The sequence below is a fragment of the Carlito syrichta genome, unplaced genomic scaffold (assembly GCF_000164805.1).
Source record: "Carlito syrichta isolate Samal-C Ts95f unplaced genomic scaffold, Tarsius_syrichta-2.0.1 Scaffold309850, whole genome shotgun sequence".
NCBI lineage: Eukaryota > Metazoa > Chordata > Mammalia > Primates > Tarsiidae > Carlito > Carlito syrichta.
In genome coordinates, this window is record NW_007253946.1 from 61,616 (window position 1) to 85,179 (window position 23,564).

The 23,564-nt window shown below is 41.6% G+C and overlaps 1 protein-coding gene across 2 annotated transcripts in view; it reads left to right on the top strand.

Annotated features, from left to right (window-relative positions):
• Positions 1–23,564, top strand: part of ZMYM2 (zinc finger MYM-type containing 2) — a 94,318-nt gene that overhangs the window by 52,153 nt on the left and 18,601 nt on the right. For both annotated transcript variants that reach the window (XM_008067978.2, XM_008067979.2), the window contains 6 exons: positions 3,068–3,184; positions 5,575–5,725; positions 7,794–7,966; positions 15,702–15,867; positions 16,461–16,495; positions 22,988–23,117. In XM_008067978.2, the coding sequence (XP_008066169.1) occupies positions 3,068–3,184; positions 5,575–5,725; positions 7,794–7,966; positions 15,702–15,867; positions 16,461–16,495; positions 22,988–23,117 (772 nt within the window). The remainder of the gene's footprint in view (positions 1–3,067; positions 3,185–5,574; positions 5,726–7,793; positions 7,967–15,701; positions 15,868–16,460; positions 16,496–22,987; positions 23,118–23,564) is intronic.

The window sequence follows — 23,564 nt, forward strand, 5'->3', positions numbered from 1 at the left end:
ATGTTTGCATGTAACCTACAATACACATGCTCCCTTATACTTTGTCACCTCTACATTACTTCTCATACATAATGCAATGCAAATGCTGTGTAAATAGTTGTTATACTGTACTGTTTAGCGAATAAAGATAAGAAAAACTCCATGTGTTCATGCAGACACAACCATCTTTTTTTTTTTTTTAAATATTTTTAATACTTAGTTGGCTGAATCCATGGATACACAGGGCTGATTAATTTAATTTAGGATCTTTTTTTTTTTTTGCGTTGGAGTCTCACTCTGTCACCCAGACTGGAGTGCAGTGGCTGCTCCCGGCCACCACAGCCTCGACCTGCTGGGCTCCAGCGATCCTTCCGCCTCAGCCTTCTGAGTAGCCGGAACTATAGGCTTGTGCTACCACACCCGGCTGATTTTTTGATTTGTTGTAGAGATGAGGTCTCGCTGCCCAGGCAAGTCTCGAACCCGCGGGCTCAGGTAGTCCGCTCAGCTCAGCCTCCCAAAGGGTACGGGATTACATGCTGAGCCACCAAGCCTGGCTAATTTAGGATCTTAACTTTGAGGACTGCATCCAGGTAATACAGAGTTGACAGAACAGCAACACTTGTTCCTTTATTTTAAAGCAAACCACGTATTTTGGTTTGTTTTCTGATTTTTTTTTTTTTAGTCAGGGTCTCTCTGTTGCCTAGGCTCAAGTACAGTGGCACAATCACGGCTCATTGCAGTCTCCAATTCCTGGGCTCAAGCAATCCTCCTGCATTAGCCTCCTGAGTAACTGGGACTAGAAGTGTGCAACTACCACGCCTGGCTAATTTTTGAAAATGTTTATGTAGAGATGAGGCCTTGCTGTGTTGCCTAGGCTGGTCTTGAACTCTTGGCCTCAAATGATCCTCCCGCCTTGGCCTCCCCAAGTTCTGTGATTACAGGCATGGCCAACCATGCCTGGCCTCAAAACATGTATTTTGAACTTTGTATCTTTATTAGATGTTTTTCTTTATAAAAATAAGATACTAGGATAGTATTCTATCTTAGTCCATTCAAGCTGTTATAACAAAATACCTTAGACTGGGTGGCTTGTATAACAGAAATTTATTTCTTGGTGTTCTTGGGAAGTCCAAGACAAGGCTCTCCTCGTAGATGATGGAAAGGGCAACAAGCCCTCTCAGGTCTTTCCTATGAGGGAAGAGCCCTCGGGATCTCACCACCCCCAGAAACCCCTCTTTGTGCCATCACTTTGGGGCATGAGTCTCAAACATGCTTCAGACTGGAGCACAGCCTGTTCCTTTTGAGAGAGTAGTTCACTTTAATGAGGCCCAACTCTCAGGAAATTAAGGGTAATGTTGGTTTTTATTTTAAAAATTTATTCACCTGATAGACTTAAGTCTGCATGTTTTATTTTCTCGCAAACTTTGTGTTGTGCAGGGTATGTTGAAGTTTTAAAAACATTTTTCTCCTCTACTTGTACTTGAATAGTTAATTTTTATTGACTATTTCATGCATTCAGAAGATGATCTTTAATATGTATGTAATGAACCAGTATGGTCGAAAAGAGTGTTTTTATTTATTTTTATGTTTTTGAGTTGGAGTCTCACTCTGTCGCCCAGACTGGAGTGCAGTGGCACACTCACGGCCACTGCTGCCTCGACCTGCTGGGCTGAGGTGATCCTTCCACCTCAGCCTTCCAAGTAGATGGAACTACAGGTGTGTGCCACCATGCCCAGCTAACTTTTTGATTTATTGCAGAGATGAGGTCTTGCCAAGTTTCCAGACTGGTCTCAAATCTCAGCTCAGGCCATCCTCTTGCATCTGCCTCCCAAAGTGCTGGACTACAGGCATGAGCCACCACCCCTGGCCAGAGAGTGATTTAATTAAATTAAATTAATTAATTTATTTTTGAGTTGGAGTCTCACTCTGTCACCCAGGCTGGAGTGCAGCGGCTGCTCCCAGCCACCACAGCCTCGACCTGCTGGGCTCTAGCGATCCTTCCACCCCAGCCTTCCAAGTAGTCGGATTTACAGGCATGCACTACCATGCCCAGCTGATTTTTTGATTTATTGTAGAGATGAGGTCTCGCTGCCCAGGTGGGTCTTGAACCTGCGGGCTCAGGCAATCCACTCACCTCAGCCTCCCAAAGGCGCGGGATTACAGGCTGAGCCACCGAGCCCGGCTGAGAGTGATTTTAAATACCAATTTACCCACCACTTAGATTAGGAAATAGAAAAAACTCTTAAAGTCCATATATGCTTTTATCCTATCTTATTCTGTAAATTTTCTTAACTTTTAAAAAAAGTAAAAAAACTAAAATTCCTGGCCTGTATACCAGTCTGTAAATTATTTTTCCTTATCTATGTAGAGGAAATTATCAGTTTTTAAAAGTAATATAGCCTAGTTTCACTGATAGACTTAGAATGGAAACTATTACAGTGATACAGTAGGACAGACCACGAATACATTAGGAATTTGATGGTTATTGGGGAGAGCAGTAGGGACTACAGTTATGATTATTATTTTTTAAGCTTATATTTGCTAGTTCAGAGCTTGGGCAACTAATCTCACTATTGTGTGCTGATGTTTTCTCTAAGTGAACATGCTAAGGTGGAACTGGATGATTTTTCTTTTTTATATTATTTTAGGTAAATAGTAGTAACCCTGTGATAAAAGGGTTATCACTATTAATTTATCAAATAAATTGAATTTCTTTTTTTCTTTTTTTGAGTCAGAGTCTCACTCATGGCCACTGCAGTCTTGACCTGCTAGGCTCAGGCGATCCTTCTACTTTAGCCCTTGAAGTAGCTGGAATCACAGGCGTGTGCCACCACTCCCAGCTAATTTTTTAAAAATTGGGATTATATGTATAAGCCACTGCACCTGACTGAATTTCAACTTTATAAAACCTAGTATACTTGTATAATTTTTAAAGACAAAATTCAGAAATGCTTTTTATATGCTAAAAAATATTTAAGCAAGATGCATATTATTTTCTGGACATAGTAGATATTTGGCAGTGTTTGCAAATAGAAATTCTAAAATAAAATTTTATATCAGGCTCAGTATATTTTGTTCTTTGTTTTAGGCTCTAAGTATGCAGTCATCTCCAAATGGCCAGTTTGTAGCGCCAAGTGATATTCAGTTGAAATGCAACTACTGCAAAAATTCCTTTTGTTCAAAACCAGAAATCCTGGAATGGGAGGCAAGTCATTTTTTGTAATGTATGTTATGTACTAAAATGCAAGTCTAGTACAGTAACTGTGATATTTCCATATTGGAAGCCTGTTTCTTGGTGGATAAAGAATACGTTTCTCAGATTTTGTGGGGATTGACTTACTCTCTTGCATTGGCATGAAACCAACAGAGGCTCTGTTTATTTTTGGGTCAAACAAAAAAATGATTAAGGTCATGGTCACCATATATTATGTTCATAATAGTGTACAGAATGTCACTTTGTGTAGCTACATACCTGGTGTGACTGTCACTTTGCCCATTTTTCTCCTTTTCCTTTATTATTTGTGAATTACAATGTCTTGCAATATCATCCAGTACCTGTAAAAGTTAGAATTTGTTAGTCATATACCATGTTGTCCTTTAACATTTTATAGTTGTGTTTTAAAAGAACAGAGCCTGTGAATCCTAATATAAGTTTATTTTCACTTTCTAATCACTCTCACCTTCACTAGCTTACTAATTTACTTTGCCATGTCTTTTTGCCATTAGCAACAACTCTGATCATTGACTGTGGCCTCCATACGGGCAGTGATAGGTGGTGGATGGGCAGGCTGGCCCTGGCTGCCTTGCTTCCTTGAGTAGTGCTTACCTTTGTCATCCTCTCACTTTTTTTGCGGGGATGGGGGATGAGGTAGGGAGGTGGCCATGGAGAATGTATAAAATGATGAACAAGATGTAGTACTCCCACAGACTCTGGAGCCATGTTTATATTGGCTGTTGATGAGACAGGGAGTACTGGGGTCTTAGGTCCAAGGTGATTTCCAGAGCTGGACCACATGCTCTCTGAAGATCTCTAGAAGTCTGAAATGTTAACAGTTTAGTGACTGGGAGATTTTTCAGTTTATTATTCTATTTGGTACTATCTCCACAATATGTCAGCAGTTCATTCTTTGAGACTGTTGTTGGCCCACAGGGATGGGTTTTAGTGAATGATACCTATTAAGCATCAGCAACAAGAATGGAGGCCCAGGAAGGGCTAATATAGGAATGACAAGGAGTGAGGAGAGAGGCCCATTAGTAAGCACAGAGTGAAGCATCAAGTGGGGAGTGAAGAGCTCATGCAAACTGGGGCCCTCTCTACAGCGCTGTGTCAGTGCTCCTCAGGTGTGTCGTCTTGATGGTGTGTGGCTTCTGTGTGCATGGAGGTTACGTCTTGGAAGCAGCTCAGAGACACTGTCACACTGAAAAGAGCAGGCCGGGCTCGGTGGCTCAGCCTGTAATCCCAGCGCTTTGGGAGGCCGAGGTGAGTGGATTGCCTGAGCCTGCGGGTTTGAGACCCACCTGGGCAACTTGGCGAGACCTCATCTCCACAATAAATCAAAAATTAGCCGGGCGTGGTCGCGCGCGCCTGTAGTTCCAGCTACTTGGAAGGCTGAGGCGGAAGGATCGCCGGAGCCCAGCAGGTCGAGGCTGCGGTGGCTGGGAGCGGCCACTGCATTCCAGTCTGGGCGACAGTGAGACTCCAACTCAAAAAAAAAAGAAAAGAGTTGAGCTTCTTCCTAGGAGATTTTGAGTGTGGGGCCTCTTCTCACACCATGATTTTTCCTCTCACAAATGCCATAGTGTAACGGGGTCATCTTCCACTAGGGCTGCCTTGCTGCCCAAGTTGATTTCTGGTCTTTCACCTTCCCTGTTTGGCCTTCAGGAATCTTGCTAAATGTCCAATAGATGATTTAGGCTTAGTCTGTGTTCTCTGTAATCACAGCGGAGAAGAGCTGCCTCCCTGCAAGTTTTAGCTTGTTCATGACTGCTTGGGCAGGGATCTGAAAAGGTGCTGTAGCAGTGGTGGGTTTGGGGTCAGAAAGAACCACATCATTACTTACCATGTTCCATTTAAGGGAACCAACTCAGTCTCAAGTTTAGCAGCACACTGTGTGATGGCACCAAACCAAATACTTGACCTCAGGAAATCTGGTACTGTTGTGGTGTGGTGGGAATATGACTGGGCATGCTGGCCCATTCAACCAGGCATGGTTCTTTCTAACTGAAAATGTGATTAGTGTCATAATTAACATCTTTCTGTAGCTTACCTGTGGTATGTCTTCCGTTGTTTTCCCATTTCTCCAGTCTGTTAGCAACATTAGACTGCCATCTTAATTTAGTGATATTTTAATTTTTTCACTGAATAATTTTTGAGCAAGTTAATGATATTGAACTCTGTGGGTGTGTGTTTAAATTTAGCAGTGACTTGGTTATTAAACTAGGTATCTGTGGTCTATGGAAATGTATCCTCAAGAGTTATAACATTAAGTAGATAAATGATTTAACTTTGTTTCTGTAAAAGTAGTTGCTTATTTCTTAAACTTGTTCTTGAGGTGGTTGTCATATACTTAACCAAGGTTCCCGTTGTGCATTTAGAACAAAGTGTACCAGTTCTGCAGCAAAACTTGTTCAGATGACTATAAGAAGTTGCATTGCATAGTTACATATTGCGAATACTGTCAAGAGGAGAAGACTCTTCATGAAACAGTAAATTTCTCTGGCGTTAAGAGACCTTTCTGTAGTGAAGGCAAGTGTATATACAGTGTTGTTCATAACTTTTATTGATATTTAATTTTTTTGCTAAAATATTTAAAAAAATATGTTGCTACATATGTCCAGAGTAGGTGCACAAAATGTAGCCAAACAAAAAAATTGAGTTCATGTTTCTACTGACTTGCTTTGTTATTTTATATGTATTTGTAGACCTCTGGGCCTTAACTCTAAAAATTTGGTAACTTCTTATTCCATTCCATTAAAGTTTTGAGATAACATAAATGCACGATCATACCGTGTTTTTCTACACCTACACACTGTGTTTGAAAACTGGTTTTCCAAATACATCAGGATTGCTGCCCATGATTTCAGTTTCCCAGCCTAGCTTACTGCCTCACCCACAGATGTCATTAATATCCTGCACAGAAAGCAAGTCCCATTCAATAGTACCACAGTGGGAAACGACCTTGGGGTTCTTAGCTGGGGATGTAAGGGACACACTGGATTCTGCTATGACAGCCAGGAATCCATTTCCTCTCATCTACATGCTTGTTGCTCTGGTGCCAGACAGCAGATTATAGAAGGGAACTCATGTTCTGAATCTACTCAGGAGATGGAAACTAGGGTTGCATCTATGGGCTCCTGCTATTCCTGTTCCCCAGACGTCACATATTTGGTCTAAGCTGGCTCTCGCTTTTTGTCCTTTGGTCCATGGCACTGAACTCCCAGCTTTCCTATCTTCACCTATTGTTTTTCAATGAGGATTTTTTTTTCCTGGCTCCACTTTTTCTATGGCTTTCTACTGCTAGTTTGTAGCAAGAGAAAGGTTGAGATGTCCCAAATACCAGCAAAAGCAAACGATTTCCCAGTCCATTCAACTTGTGTCTTCATTTGTACTTTTCATGTGTGATGTCTGTAAGAGGGCACTGTTGTAAAACAAGGCTTTCCTATTTCAATTTAATTTTGTGCATTTTACCTGGAATGGAAGGTAACCATATTTTACTGCTATATAAGAGCAAAGTTATCATGAACAATCACAAATCTTAGCTGATTGCTCACATATATGGCAGTGACCATGTACCATTTGGCTCATATGGATTTTACTAAAATAAGTGCACAGTTAGTAGCAAATAGGTAATTGTCATTTAAGAACATAATTTCAATTGGAAAGGCTTATACGTTTGGATGAGTAATAACAGGTTAAAAAGGATGTGTGTTTTTCCTACAAATGACATGTGTTTTGCTTTCTCTTAATGCATCTAGTATTCTGCTGGAGTCTGTCAGAATAACAAAACATAGCACCTAGTACTACCATCAAACTCTAGTTAGATAAAGTTAATAAAGGTAAATTTTAAAATGTGATTTTTAAATATACTACAAGGTAACAGAAAAGAAGGAATACAACTGAATGATTGTTAAGGAAATTGAAGAGAAAACAATTGAAATTGGTGTTCACAGACAGGAAAGACCATTGAAAACTCGGTTTATGGGCTAGAGTTTGGGATGGAGGTGTGATTTGATCTCCTTATGTAGTAAATAAAACAATCACTTTATTCAAGGAGTAGATAACAAAGTATTTTATCTGGACAAGTCAGTAAACCAGTTTTATCTCCCTGAGGTCCACGTAAGAAAGGTAAGCATGAAAAGTTGGTAAAAATGCCGACATAGCTGGACATTTCTGGGCATCTGCTCAGAGCCTCTCAGCAGTCTATGTCTGTAGTGTGCCGACTCTGATCTCAGGCAAGATCCTATTTATTTGTGTTTATGTATTTATTTGAGTCAGAGTCTCATTCCATTGCCCAGGCTGGTCTCGAGCTCCTAGGCTCAGAAGATTCTATTTAAGTAGAGCAAATAAAGTAGTTCTGAGACATGACTAGATTTTAATGTCTTGAAAAACATTAATTACTTGAGCCCACATTAGATAATATATTCTCTAATATATTCCATATTCTGTACCAATTTTTACAGGTTGGTGTTGATTACAGCAGATTTTACAGTTTAGATCAGGAGAAAGAATCCACTGACCTGTAAGATCTGTCTCAACTCAGAAATTAGCTTTTTATGCGTTTCTTGTTTTAATATTTAAACCTTATATTTTCCAGGCTGCAAATTATTGTACAAACAGGATTTTGCAAGACGCTTAGGACTGAGATGTGTTACTTGCAACTATTGTTCTCAGCTGTGTAAGAAAGGCGCCACTAAAGAGCTTGACGGTGTCGTGAGGGATTTCTGCAGTGAGGACTGCTGTAAAAAGTTTCAGGACTGGTACTACAAGGCGAGTAACTCCGTTCCTATTTCAGCAGCCACTTGTCCAGTCTTGTCCACAGCCCTGTAGCTGTCACCCTTGCAGACATGATAGCTCATTTATTTCTAAAATATTCACATTGTTGGCCTAACCCTGATTATACTGCTCACTGAAATCATTTCATCATTGCAGGTCATTATTTATGGCTTGATAGAGCATTTTACCCTTTTTTTCTTTGTTTTTTTTGAGTCAGAGTCTCACTCTGTTGCCCAGGCTGGAGTGCAGTGGGATGCTCACGCCCAGCCCAGTGTTGACCTGCTAGGCTCCGGCGATCCTTCTGCCTCAGCCTTCCAAGTAGCCGGAACTACAGGAGAGTCCTACCACATCCGGCTAATTTTTGATTTATTGTAGAGATAATATCTCGCCAAGTTGCTCATGCTGTTCTCGAATCTGTGAACTCAGGCAGTCCACTTACCCTGGCCTCCCAAAGTGCTGGGATTAGAGGTTTGAGCCACCGCGCCCGGCTGATAGAGCACTTTTCCTTTTTTAAAAAAATTCCAACTTAGGTATTAGTAAAAGAGTAGGGCATGCATGTATTTTCAATACAGTTTAACAAAATGGGTAATTTCTCTAAAATTCGTTGTCTTTTTTTTCACTAAATAGAAGTAGTTGTGACTACATGATCAGTGTTGGACATTAGCAGGTAATTGCTTTGGATAGCTGGGATGCAACTTAAAAACACTTTGCTCATTTTACCTTTTTCATTTTAGATTTTTGGAGTCGTTCAGACAGAAAGGACACTAAATTGAGATCAAAAATATTAAGAATTTGAGCCTGTAAATAAGTGTGTATGTGTGTGTTATGTTTTACTAAAATCTACTTTTATAAAGTCAGATAAATTTCTTTGGCCCATTGCATTAGTTTTTTCTAGATAAGAAAATGAGTGTAAATTTGGAATTTGGGCAGTCAGATATTGTCCACAAAGTTATTAATTCCTGGGTTGATAGCATGGAAAAACCTTCTCAGTGCTAAAACTTCATTATGGATTCAACTGTCAAGTGTGAGATCTCAATTCAAAATTGCTTGACACCTCTAAAGAAGCAACTAGCAAAATAGTTAAAATATGGAGAATGTTGTTTAGTTGATGTGATTAAGGTGATTAGTGTTAAAATGATAGTACTAAGAGTATTATAGTAATTGTAGTTACAATTTTTGAATATCTACAACGCAACATATTTAGTAGCATTTTATAAGTAAGATTTCAGAGTTGTAAAATAATTGAGCCTAAGAGTTTTGGTGCACTTTTAAAAAAAGTTACTCATTATTTTACTGCTGCTTCATGATGATACAAGCCTTACAAGTGACTCAAATTTTAGAAACACATGGAAGGTAAACATACATCCTCAAGCATGCTTTCCGTTTCATCTACATCAACGTTGTTTAAGACAGTAGTGTTTTTGAGAAATTAAAAAATTTTACTCTAGTGACTTGAAATGCCTAATTTTAGTTGAGCACATACAAGAAAATTTATTTTTGGATAATCCCAACACAATAAAGGCATACATTTGGAAGTGCTGTTTTTATTCTTATACCTTGAGAAACAATGAGACAAGCCTGACTCAGTGGCTCAGCCTGTAATCCCGCACCTTGGGAGATTGAGGTGAGTGGATTGCCTGAGTCTGCAGGTTCCAGACTCGCCTGGGCAACTTGGTGAGACCCCATCTCTGTAATAAATAAAAATTTCAGCCAGGCATAGTAGCGCGCACCTGTAGTTCCAGCTACTTGGAAGGCTGAGGCGGAAGGATCGCCGGAGCCTGGCAGGTCGAGGCTGCAGTGGCCAAGAGCGACCACTGTACTCCAGTCTGGGCAACAGAGTGAGACTCCAACTCAAAAAAAAAAAAACAAAACAAAACAATGAGACAGAAAGTTGTTAGTATGCAGTAATGATGATTTTCTTGTCATTATTTTACTATATAAATTTCTACCTAATTATAGTAATTGTGAATCTGAAATTTTAATAATTTAAAATAATCTTTCTTGGAGGATGTTTTTGTTCACAGCATACAATGAATGTATTTCTCTGGCTACTTTCTTTGAAAAAATATCTCTCCTTTTAAAAAGTATATTCCGTATAATTGAAATACAGAAATCTGTTGTTTTTCTTCTTTTGGGAAGCAAAGATGTGCTCTTGGGCAAAAGACTATATTTAGATGTTGTTCCATTTTGCTACTTATGTTAATGGGTAATTGTTTCTGTTTTATGCAATATTCAACAGCGAGAATTCAGTGAAGCAGTACATTTCCAAATATGTAAGAAATATGTTAAATATCAAGTTATAGTTACTAATTATGTTTAATGTCAGCATTCTGAACATTAGATGCATTTTCGTCATATATTCCTTGTCTTATTTTAAGCCTCCCATATTTTTGCATAATACACACAGTAGCATTATTCACATATGGACTGATCTGAGGAATCACAGTAAGAGCATCTTGGTTACATGGGAGGAATTGACAAAGGTGACAATAGTGTGGAGGCTTTTGTGCCCGCCGGGTGTGTGGGTGTGTAGTAGTACCGCTGTGGAGTGTGGCGAGCCACTGCGCCTCACACACTCTTGGCCTTCTGTGCAGGCAGCAATCACGGCCACAAGGGGGTGGCTTTGTCTTTGGCGCTTTGGTGACTCAAGCTGTGTTTCTTTCATCCTTCTGTTCACTGTTGCTGTGACAACATCATCTTGAGCATGTGGGGAATTGAATCCACATGCATTCATGGTTTTCTGACCTTCCTTCCCCTTTCACATCTTATCTTTTTCTGTTTAAATACTCAATATTTTAGATTTTGGTCCATGAAAAACTGTGGCTCTTATAAATCAGTCCTGCTCATCTGAAACAACTTCAAACCAAAAACGTGCCTTGGAGCTGCAGCCCTGTCAGTCTGTGGCTTCACATTTGGTCGTGAACCTTTGCAGTGGAACACACATTGTATCCATCCCTTACCTTTGTGCTTCACCTTGGGAGACTACCTAGAGTACAGATAACTTACATCTGTACTTATTTAAATGCAATATTAGGCTTTCAAATTTTCTGCATGTTTCTTTTGCTTGGCCACTTGGAATGATCAGTGTTTTCTGGTCTATATAATGGCTTGCTTCTGGATTTGAAATAGAGACTTACTGATTACTGTTTCTTCTAAATTGAAATGAGAAATCTATGATATTATACAGCCAAAACATGCTGAAAATAACTTTTTAGAAGGAAATAGATTTTACTTTACCTCAAGGCAAATGTTTGCAGGTATAAAGTGAAGCCAGATAGTTCTTTTGCTCGGTGTCAGTTAAAAATTTTTGAAGAAATAGAGTTTCATATTATAATGGAATACCAACTAGAAAGTGTTTGATAAATGGTGAAGATATTATTTCAAAAGGCCTACTATTTCCCAAAAATATGTCATAATACTTCTTCATAGAACTAAGCTTTTCTTAAACTGTATTATTACTTCAAATTGCTGTTTTTTAACTAAGGCTTTAATTTGTTTTCCAAATAATGGTGACAGTTTTAAGTTATTTAATACAAATGCCCTGTAATAGTCTAACTATGATTTATGGACTTTCATAAGATTAGATTTGTATAGTTTTTCCTTATATATCACCTGCTAGATATATCGCTTTTTAAAAAAATTCTGTTTTTGAAATTAATTTTAGAAAAAGAATATAAAGTATTCTTTCTTTAAATGTATTTTCTGGATAACTGAGAGTCCTTGTTAATTCAGTGCTCTGCATAGTACCCAGTCATCTGCTTGTGTGTGTTCTTTCTCTCCCCCTCTCTTTTTCTCTCTCTTTTGTAGTGAATCATTCCATTGTATTTGGAGAGCTATTTTCAGAAGTTATAAAAAATTTCTTTTTAAAATGTCTATATAATACCCCTATTTCATTCATATTCATGGTTCTTCCCTGCAACATTAGGTCTGTTTAAGATAGGTTGCAAATGATAGGAAGATAGGAAAGTTACCAGGATGTCTATACCAACCAAAAACAAGAAGCTGGTATAATCCAAGAAATGGAAGTCTTCTTCAGTGTGGATCGAACGATTTCGTCAGTCACTGAAGATGAAACTCCTGCTTAGCTGATAGGTTGAATTGAGGATTGAGATTCAGAGTTTAGTACCTGCCTGCTGTGTCGACAGTTCCTGCTTTTTGTTCCCCTTACCTTGCCATCCTGGATTTACCACGATGAAGCTGATGATGGTCACAGTGTTTTTAAAACCATAGACCTATGCCACATTTATTTCATTTTTTATGGTAAGGTTTTCTTTTTCTTTACTTTTTCTTAAATTAGAGACAGGGTTTTACTCTGTCACCCAGGCTGGATTGCAGTGGTACAATAATAGCTCATTATAGTCTTGACCTCCTGGGGTCAGGTTATCCTCCCATCTCAGCCTCCTGAGTAGCTGGGACTACAGGCATGTACCACCATGCCTGGCCTTTTTTTTTTTTTTTTGAATTGGAGTCTCACTCTGTCGTCCAGACTGGAGTGCAGTGGCCGCTCCCGGCCACCACAGCCTCGACCTGCTGGGCTCTGGCGATCCTCCCACCTCAGCCTTCCAAGTAGCTGGAATTACAGGTGCACGCTACCACACCCGGCTAATTTTTTTGATTTTATTGTAGAGTTGAGGTCTTGCCTGCGGGCTCGGGCAATCCACTCACCTCAGCCTCCCAAAGGCACGGGATTACAGGCTGAGCCACCGAGCCGGCTTTTTTTTTTTTTTTTTGTAAAGGCAGGGTCTTGCTATGTTGCTGAGCGTGGTCTAGAACTCTTGGCCTCAAGTGATTGTCTCGCCTTGGCCTCCCAAAGTGTTGGAATTACAGACATGAGCTACTGCACAGACCTCAATAATAAGCTTTCCTGAAAGTTCTCTATTGCAAGTGCCTGAGTGTGGGGTTGGAGTGGGGCGCAGAGTACAATGGTGTTTGTGTTAGTAAGGAATGATGGTCATTATGATGTTTTTAAGTTGGCCATCACACTGTAGATTAGTTCCAAACACTCTGCTAAGGGTTTGCATGAGTAGATATAAAAGAAACAAAGAAGTTCACAACCTCCAAAATGTGGATACATTACTGATCAGCACAGGAGTTTTGACCTGCTCCATCCTGGGCCGATTCACCCCTCCTTGGGTAACCTGATGGTCCCCCGCTCCCGGGAGGTCACCATATTGATGCTGAACTTAGTGTGGACACCCGATCGGCATAGCGCACAGCAACCCAGAACTCCTGGACTCAAGCAATCCTCTAGCCTCAGCCTCCCTGGTAGCTAGGGCTACAGGCACGTGCCTCCATGCCTGTGCTTTGGGAGGCTGAGATGAATGGATTGCCTGAGCCCGCGGGTTGGAGACCCGCCTGGGCAACTTGGTGAGACCTCATCTCTACAATAAATAAAAAAATTAGCCGGGCATGGTAGCGCGCGCCTATCATTACAGCTACTTGGAAGGCTGAGGCGGAAGGATCACTGGAGCCCAGCAGGTCGAGGCTGCGGTGACTGGGAGCATGCCACTGCACTCCAGCCTGGGCGACAGAGAGAGACTCCAACTCAAAAAAAAAAAATGTAGATACATTAAGCTTAGAATTATTAGTATTGATCTCTCCCTTGTATTGTTTCAGCCTGAAAAAATGTATATCTATTTCATTTCCATTTGTAAATTGGCATTAATCTTGCCCCTTTTTTCTTTGGATGAGATAAATTACCTACATTTGTTTTGAATCTTCTGAAAGAAAGGAGCTACAAGTACTGATACCACAGAAAGCCAGTGCCTACAGTTACAGAATGATGAAATGGCTCCTTGTTGTTTGGGTTCTTTGGAGGGAATGCCTCCTTGCCCTTCTAATTTATTGTGTTACTGGAAATACTGCATTTTCTAGGAGTCTACATAGAACTTGTAATCATAGGAATTCATCTTATACAAGTTCATCTGGGTTGAGGTGTTGAGATTCTTCTTGCCACACTTTGCTTGTTCTGTGTTAGGGTTTTTCTTCGCCTGTCGTTTACTGTAACCCCTTTTGTCTTTATTGCTTGGTGTGTAGGTTGAGGCCCAGGTTTTGACTTGGGCGCCTGCTTTGAATCCTGAGTCTGCGTTTTTAACATTGGACTTCTGTCAGTCAGTCTTCCTGAGCCCTTAACTGGTTGTTGGAGAGTGGGGTGGGCTCCGGCTGGGGCTCTCCGTGGAGAGCTTGTCCTCCTACAGCCTTGGGTTGCGTGCCGTGCTACTGTCTTCAGCCAGTGTTGTGCTTCCATTGCCATCCTTTGTGTTGTGTCTTTGAGCATAAGTTATCACACAAGAAAAGGAAATGGGAACCTAGAATACTTTTATGGTTATTAAAGATCAGTCTTTGGCTGGTAAGAATTTAGCACAGGAGCTTTCTTATTATTGAGTAAAATACGAACATGGTTGATGTTAAATGCTACTGTTAGTGAGATGACCCTGTGATACTACTGGCAGTATAAACTCTGGATTCACAAGTTTTTGGACAAGAGATGTGATGTTGGCATCACTTAATAGCTATAACTTATACTTTAAATCTTCATTCATTTAACATTTATTCAGCAGGACCTGACCTGGAGAAGAAAAAGAGCCTGTTTTCTGACCTTGGGGTATGCTTGTTATATGAGACCTGTATGTCAACATAGTCATTTGTTAATATTCTTGACCAGGTCATTGTTTGTAGGACTCCTGTCGATACACAAAGTGAGAGATTTCAGAATCCATAGTGCAAAACTCTAGATCATTTAGAATAATAAAGGAAAAACTGCAGCAACATTTATGAACTGAAAAATGCATAATATTTCTTGCTTTATCAGCATTTCTAAAATATTAGTTAAGCCAGAGGGTAATTTTAAAAATTATGGTAGTTTATTTCTAGATTAGAAGCTTAACTATGAAAAGAACTATATCTGAAATTAGTCATTTATATCTTTTGGACACTCATTGATCAAGATGTTAAGAAATAGTGAAATGAGCAAAATCTAAGGGAAACGAGATCTCTGAAAAGTAAAAATCTGTCTGTAGATTACTGGTTCATCATCATAAAGTATAAGCGAATTATACTATTTTTGGTTTTTCTTTTTGCATATTAAATTATGGACCAGTAGGGTCGATTATTTTCCTAGATATAGTCAAATTGATTGTCTTAAGATATTACGTTTTTGTGAAATAATTTAAAACATTGAATGTTTTAAAACATGAAGTTCTTGCTATTAAAATTAAATCAGTATGTTTATGAAAGTTTGTCAAATTTATCTTAAAGTGTTGAAAACTAAAATGTTTCAGGTTAACTATAACCTTCCCATCACAAGAGCTTGTTTCAAAATCACCCTGGGCTTGTACAACTATCCTAGGAAATCTGTCCATTAATCAGAAATGTTCAAAGTCATATTGTAGGAGTCTTCTGCCAGTATATTATTATGGCCCTCAAAATTATTTGAAAATATTATAACATATGGTATCAATCAGTTTGATCTACCAGTGCTTTTATAATGACTAGTATTTGACTTCTGGTAGATATGGAAAGAAATTTTATCAATTAGATAAGTTGCTCTTTTTTTTTTAACTTGTATTTTTATTTATTGTAGATTTTACTGTTTATAAATGATGTTAAAATTTTATTTTTTGTTGTATCATAGTTGGCAATAATCACTGAAAAACTTTTAGAAATCTTCAAACACACTTGTTTGATATTTAAGTTCTTCTAATGAAACGTCTGAAACATTTTTATGAAGGCTGCCAGGTGTGACTGCTGCAAGTCTCAAGGAACCCTCAAGGAGCGGGTACAGTGGCGTGGGGAGATGAAGCACTTCTGTGACCAGCACTGCTTGTTACGCTTCTACTGTCAGCAGAACGAGCCCAACATGACCACCCAGAAGGGGCCGGAGAACCTGCATTATGGTATGTGCTGCTGTAAAGGGTGACACAGAAGCCCTGGACAGCACTGATTATAGATAGTTGATTTTGGAGACAGTTTAACAGTACCTTAAATTCCATAGATCTTCTGGGTTGAAGCACCCTATATAATATTCCTATAAATGCATTTCTTTTCATTTTCTTCTCTTCTTAAACATTTAATGGCAATTGAAAAAACAGGGCCTATTTGGGGTAGAGAGAAACTAGACAGTGTTGTAACAAAAATTTTAAAAAGAAGAGTTATCTACTTACCATGTGTCCTGTAATTTTACGTGAAAACCATTTTTAGCAAATTCTTTGTGCTGGGGGGTAGATTGGAAGGAACAGCCCTTTAACAACTGTGAGTTTTTATTTTACTTAAGAGATAAATCTAAGAACATAGTATTTCCCCCCAAGCAATGTATAGTTTCAGAGAGAGGAATGTTTTTATACTTTTGATTCTAATTTGAGATTCTTAAAATAGTTAAAAACATTTTCTTTGGTAACATTTTAAATCATTGATATTTAATGAGAAATAGAGGTTTAGATAACTCTGGAGAAAGTTTGTCTTATATTTCTTTTCTTTTTTTTTTTTTTAGATCAGGGTTGTCAGACATCCCGAACCAAAATGACAGTAAGTATTGCTTAAGTGGAGCGATTGGTTGTGATTTTTATAGTTTGGAGGTAAAAAATGATTAGGCCAATATTATCTTATCTGATTATATCATCATAAAATTTTTTAAACTTTTTTGTTGAGACAGTGGAAGTATTTGGCCTCATTATATTATACCCTAGACTCTGATACATGCTAAGGAACATAAGGGGGAACTGATTTTAGCTTTTATCCACAGTGGGAAAGTAGACATACAAATCGTGTTTGAGTTGAAGCTCCCACAACAGATCCATCCTCAAGAGAGCAGCATGTGTTTGAAATGACAATGTATATGCTAAGGGACGTGAATAAGCTGACTGTAAACAGCTGAGTAGAAAGGTGGTCAGATAGATAGTCAGGAGGAATAATAAAACGCAAAGCCCTTGCCTATTTGGCAAAAGTACTCCTTAGGACCAAACTTGAAGGGGGTCTTGGGTGGAATAACAGGAAATGAGGCATATCACTGATGGCCTCATGCATGTGTCCTTAAGGAGAGAGCCAGAGGTGCATGATGGTGGCTGGACTTTATGAGTTTTCAAATTTGGGAAATATACAGTATGTCCTTTGTTTTTTTTCCTGTTTGGTTTTTCTTTTCCCTTTGGTGTGGTATTTCAAATTCTGCTTTTATGTTAGCATTTTAAGAGTTTTGTAGATTGATGACTGCCAGAGAGGAGTGGAGAGCAGTGAGGCCCTGCCTGCCCTCTGTGTTCCGCGTCTGACTGTAGGCTCCAGGGTGGATCCAAGGATCCAAGGTTGGCATTGCAATAAGTCAGTCTCTGGGCTCGTTTTTGTGATCAGAAAGAATAGATCAATGGGTCTTAGCTCTGGGTACAAATTAGACTCACCTGGCAAGTTTTCATAACCTCCCAATGCCCGGCCCCTGCCTAGAAATTCTGTATTTTTACAAAGTGCTTCAGTGATTCTAATATGCAGCCAGGACGAGGATCACTGATAGAGATGAAAGGTTGGTGTTTTCATTTATTCTGCCCAGTGTTTGTTTTTATTACTGATGGGACAGAATTCTAGAAAGTGAGAGTGCTTTTTTATTTTGATCCTTATCTAGTCTCCCTGTGGACATAACAATTTTTCTTTTTTTTTTTTTGAGTTGGAGTCTCACTCCGTCACCCAGGCTGGAGTGCAGTGGCCGCTCCTGGCCACTGTAGCCTCGACCTGCTAGGCTCCAGCGATCTTTCCGCCTCAGTCTTCCAAGTAGCTGGAACTACAGGCAAGCACTACCACGCCCAGCTAGTTCTTTGATTTTTTTATTGTAGAGGTGAGGTCTCGCCAAGTTGCCCAGGCGGGTCTTGAACCTGTGGGCTCAGGCAGTCCACTCATCTCTGCCTCCCAAAGTGCGGGATTACAGGCTGAGCCACCGAGCCCAGCCTGGACATAACATTTTTAAGTCAGATACGTCAGAAGTACATGCAGTACTCAGCTGAGTGTGACTTTGGGGCCAGGCCCTTTCGTCCACACTGAGGAGTGTGAGGATGGGCATCCCATGTGTCACCCCTGTACAGCCCTGAGGCAGCTGCCCAGCCTTGGCCCAAGGCTTGGGGTTTGGATCAGGACTCACGAAATCCCTCTTACTAGCATGACAGTAAATATTTCCCCCTGTGACAGCATTTGAACCCAGTTGTGTGACAGGACAGAGGGGGCCTTGTTAGTGGGGGGTGAATCAGGCTGCTGCCACCACTGTCTGGTGAAACCCTCTCCCGTCTGCTTTCAGACTTCTGGAGTCTTCTGTTTCTCTACCCATACACTCCCAAAGATGAAAGCCATGTAATTTTGTGCAAGTTAGTTCACTGATGTTTTTGTAGGTTTATCTGTAACGCTGGTATGAATACAGACCCATTTCAGGGTTGTCCCACAGTGGGTATTAAACAGAGGGAGTGCTTCAATTCCCAGCCACATAGAGGCAGTGTGTGTTTTCCAGTTTAGACAAACTTATCTAGTACCTGGCTTGTAATAGAAACTGTTTGCCAAGTTATTTTCCCCAGAGTCAGAGTGACTTGCTAATGGCACACAGCAGTAGCAGTAGAACCGAGCTGCCTGACTCTTGTCTATTCAGGACTCTCTTGTCTCTTGTAGCCACTGAAGGATGTGTTTTAAATCCTGATGAATCTGGAGTTAGCTCCTCTGAGTGCTAGCCTTTTTGGCTGTATGTATTATTTGTAACTAGTGAGATACACACTGCAAACAGTTTTTAATTATACACCCTTCCAGATCTTTTTTTTTTTTGATTTGGAGTCTCACTCTGTCGCCCAGACTGGAGTGCAGTGGCCGCTCCCGGCCACCGCAGCCTCGACCTGCTGGGCTCCGGCGATCCTTCCGCCTCAGTCTTCCAAGTAGCTGGAATTACAGGCATGCGCTACCACGCCCAGCTGATTTTTTGATTTATTATAGAGATGAGGTCTCACTGCCCAGGCGGGTCTCGAACCCGCGGGCTCAGGCAATCCACTCACCTCAGCTTCCCAAAGGCGCGGGATTACAGGCTGAGCCACCGAGCCCAGCTCCTTTTTTTTTTTTTTTGACAAGAAAAAGTTATGTCATTCCTACTTTATTTTAAAGTTAAATTTCAGGTCCAGATATCCACATTGGTCTTTTCTACTTTTAACAACTCTGTCTTGTAGTTCCTTCTCACAGGTCTAACAAATAGTCCTGTGAGTAAAGCAAACCCACAAAGTTACTCTATGAGGCATTTCCAGCGATGTACAGGCTACAGGAAAGCCCCACTGGGATAGACCTCAACCAGATGAGTTTTCTTAAGTACGTTGACCCTTCAACAACACAGGTTTGAACTGCGGGGGTCCACTTAGATGTCTGTCTTTTTCAACCAAATAGGGAGCAAAAGTGCAATATTTGTGGAGTGCAAAATCCATGTGTATAGAGGGCTAACTGGGAGCTGAGTGTGTTTGGATGTCAGTGGAGGTTGGGGTGGGCAGTGCAGGTCCTGAAGCCCATTCCCTGCACAGACCGAGAACACCTTAGTCAGTGTGAATGTTTCATGGGTTTCTACTCTGCCTACTTGCCAACGTTTATCTGCAACCTCTAAATCAATACTGTGGTGCTTTCTCAGTCATTTGCAGGCTTGCAGAGTGGCAAGAAATTTGAGTCCCCAGATGCACATGTTCCTGGTGAGGCAGCCCTGGGCACTCCTCTAGGAACACGTCCTTCTCATGGTCCCTGCAGTGCTGTCCTGCTGTGGCGGTTCTGCATTCGCAAAGGCCTGCAGGCGAGGTGCTGAAGTGCTGTCTTGTGGCCCTCAGGGCAGGAGAACCCTGCTCTGCCTCCCGGAGCAGAGCCTGCACCAGACAAGTGTCCCCTAGGCACGGAGTCCAGTGCTTTTCGTTGGGTTCAGCGTGGCCCCGTCAGCGATACCGAACAGCTGGACGGATGAAGGAAGTGTGCCAGCCTCTGAGTGGGGCCACTGTGTGCTCCAGTAACATCTGTCGCGTGTGGTGAAGCTGTGGGAAGATGAAAGACTACCTAAGCATGTGGGTTCATGGGGTCAGGTTTTAAATAGCACAGTGAAGACCGGGTTCGGCAGAGGTCATGCACGTGTCGGGTGCGGGCCGGCCTCACAGTTCCAGATAGTGTGGTGCGAAGGGTGTTGAATTCCGAGGTGAAGTGGGTTTTGCAGAGCAGGGCGCTGTGGAAGGATACTGCCCCATGTTAGGTGGGAAGACGGTTGTAGGGCGAGTGGGTCTTCAGCATGAAGAGGCTGACTTAGTTTTACAGTGTTGCTGGCAAATGCACCTAAGAAATGCAGGTGGTTTCGACATCTGTGACTCGGACTCATTCGTGGACTTGCAGCCTTGCTGTTTGGAACCAGTGCCGAGGGCAACCTTGGGCACAAACCCTGAGGCTGTGGAGCAAAGGGTGCACCAGCACTTACAGGGAGAAACCCAGGGTGCCTGCCATTGCCAAGAAAGGCAGGAAAGAAAGCATAGATGGCGTCTGAAGCATTCTATGGTTGGCTCCACCACTGTCTCTGCAGTGAGAACTTCACCTTCATGATATTATTGCCAGACAGTGTCCCAGTCCATTGCTGTGGAGGTCTCAAATGTCCACCCCAGAACAGGTCTCCTCACGCCCCCACGCATGGTCTCTCCTGCTGCCTCTTCCCTGGGCACACCACCAAGTGGACTTCCCAGCAAGGCTTGCGAAGCTTTTGATCCCAGCAAGGATGTACTGTGATGGGCTCTGGAAGTCGGTCGTGTCATGCAACTTTTCAATTTTGGTGACAGCCTGGGGACAGCACCAAGCAGGTTGCAATCAGTAACATTGGGAAGATGGTCAGACTGAAACATGTCCGCGGCTTTGAAGGTGGTGCAGAAGTGGTAGAGAGCAGTGTTGAAGACACGTAAAACATACCACACAACAGAGGGACGTTAAGGAGGGTGCCTTCAGGGTGGAATTCTGTCTTGAGCCATTCATCAGTGAGATGGAAAGCACAACCCGATGTTGAGCACAGCCTCAGCTGCGAGCACTGCTGGGGACACATCTTGGCACCTGAGCACTGAGGCAAAAACCATGCAACAAGGCTGGCTCAGTCTTGGAGCTCTTTGCCAGGAAGGTGGCTGGCACAGTCAGCAGGGACAAGGGTCTGCCAGCTGTGGTCTTCATGGGTATGCAGGGCTGAGGGGCAGGTGGTGCAGGGTAGCCCTCCCCACACCTCCCGCCTCTCCACCCACAGGGGTGTTCTAGTGTGTTTGTTTTTTTTTTGAGTTGGAGTCTCCCTCTGTCGTCCAGAGTGGAGTGCAGTGGCCGCTCCTGGCCACTGCAGCCTCGCCTGCTGGGTGCCGGCAATCCTTCCGCCTCAGCCTTCCGAGTAGCTGGAACTACAGGCGCACGCTACCATGCCCGGCTAATTTTTTTTTGACTAATTGTAGAGATGAGGTCTCGCCAAGTTGCCCAGCTGGGTCTCGAACCCGCGGACTCAGGCAATCTACTCACCTCAGCCTCCCAAAGGCGTGGGATTACAGGCTGAGCCACCAAGCCCGGCACTAGTATGTTTTTATAAAGTTCAGGTGCTTAATTTTTGTTTAGTATTTTTTAGGACTTTACTTGTACTGAAGCACAGTACACAAAATGTGTCCACAGTGTTGTGTTAACTGTGTGTGAGTGCTGTGCTGCAGAGTCCCTAGCCCATGGCCTGCTAGGATCCGGGCTAGCCAGCAGGAAGTGAGCAGTGGTCAGCAGAGCTCCGCCTTCTGTCAGATCCGTGGCGACGTTCGATTCTCATAGGACGTGAACCCTAGTTGTGAACTATGTGTGTGAGGGGTAGAGGGTGCGACTCCTCATGAGAATCTTGTGTCTGATAATCCCCACCTCCCATCCCCGGCACGTGGAAAAATTATTTTTCACAAAACTGGCCCCTGATGCCATAAAGGTTGGGGACCGCCATTGTTCAGTGTACTGAGTGAGTGTGATGCATGGTGTGTGTTTGCTGTGTGAGTGTGACATGGTATGTGTGTGCTGTATGAGCGACATACGGTGTGCATGTGCTATGTGAGTGTGACGTTACGGTGTGTGTGTGCGCTCTATGTGTCTCCTGCATGTCCGACTGAGTTGAGGAGTCCATAGTCTTGGTATAGCAGTGTACATCACACAAAACTATGTTGAAACATTGTTTGCTATAAAAGAACACACTGCCCAGAGGGTCTTGAGCAAGGTTGTGTGTTGGCAAGTTGTGGCCAACGCTGCCTGGAGCTGTGCCTGTTGCTCCCTTGCAGCAGTGTCTCACGACACGCTAGTTCAGTGTTGGGGACATGCTGATGTCTGTCAGTAGGTGATGTGGGGAGTGCCTTAACTTTAGTCTATCCTCTTAGCTCTTCCGTTTACTGCAGATTTTATGTGGATTTTTGTGTTGTTTTCAAATGCAAACAATGCTGTAGTGACCCTAGCGTAACATCCAATAGACTGCATCTGTAGGACAGGTGTCAGAAGGTGCAGTTGCCAGGCCCCAGGAAACATGCGACTTAAAGACTGACTCTTGTAGTCACACTTGTTCGTTGTTTTTAATCTTTTCAAATTTAGTGTCATAGTTTAAGCCATGTATCCAGTAGGGGGAGCTAGAGTATCAGATGACCATAATAACTGCGAGAGCTTTTTTTCTAATATATATTTAAAAGAGCCTAATTTTCACAGGTAAACTTTGTAACCTTGATATTGTACTCAGAAGTGAGGGCTGGCCTTTCATATTTTTCTAAAACATTTTGATGGAATCCTTTGAAGGTGGCACACATCTAGAATGAATGATTCTTCCTACTTTGCCAGTGGTTGGGTAGTTTAACCAGGATCCTTCTAGATTAAGATCGTGGTGAACATAGTAATAATAGCCTGATTGGGATAGACACGTCCACTTTTGTGTGTTTCCTTCTTAGGACTTGCAAACCAGATATTTGTTAGTACCAGGAAGTAACGAAAATTAGAAGCAGATATAAAAATATTTCTCTTTTTTCTTCTTTCTAGGGCTCAGCACCACCCCCTTCTCCAACACCTAACAAAGAGATGAAGAACAAAGCAGTTCTTTGCAAACCTTTAACAATGACAAAAGCTACTTATTGTAAACCTCACATGCAGACCAAATCTTGTCAGACAGGTAACTTAGGAAAACTTGACTTATTCTCTATACTTACATCTCACTTAGTAAAATACTTACTTTTCTCGAACAACAGGCTACAGAAAAGATTTGTTTGGTCAGTTTGTCATTTTCTGTTGATTTTGCTTCTCTAAGTTTAGATGTTACCTGGACAATACAGCATATTATTTTGAACCATTGATGATCACTCAGTCTCTGATAAAGGCATAGAATACAAATTATGTCAAAAGTGAGAAAATACTGTAACAATTTTCTTGGGACTAAGAACTTCTGAAATTACAGTGTTTCCTCTGAGAAAATCCTTTTTCCATGTGGTTGGTAATGGTAACAATTGTGTTTTCCTTCCTGTCAGAATGAGATAAAAGAATTCAAATGTGTATTTTCTTTTTCTTTTCTTTTTTTTTTTGAGTTGGAGTCTCACTCTGTCGCCCAGACTGGAGTGCAGTG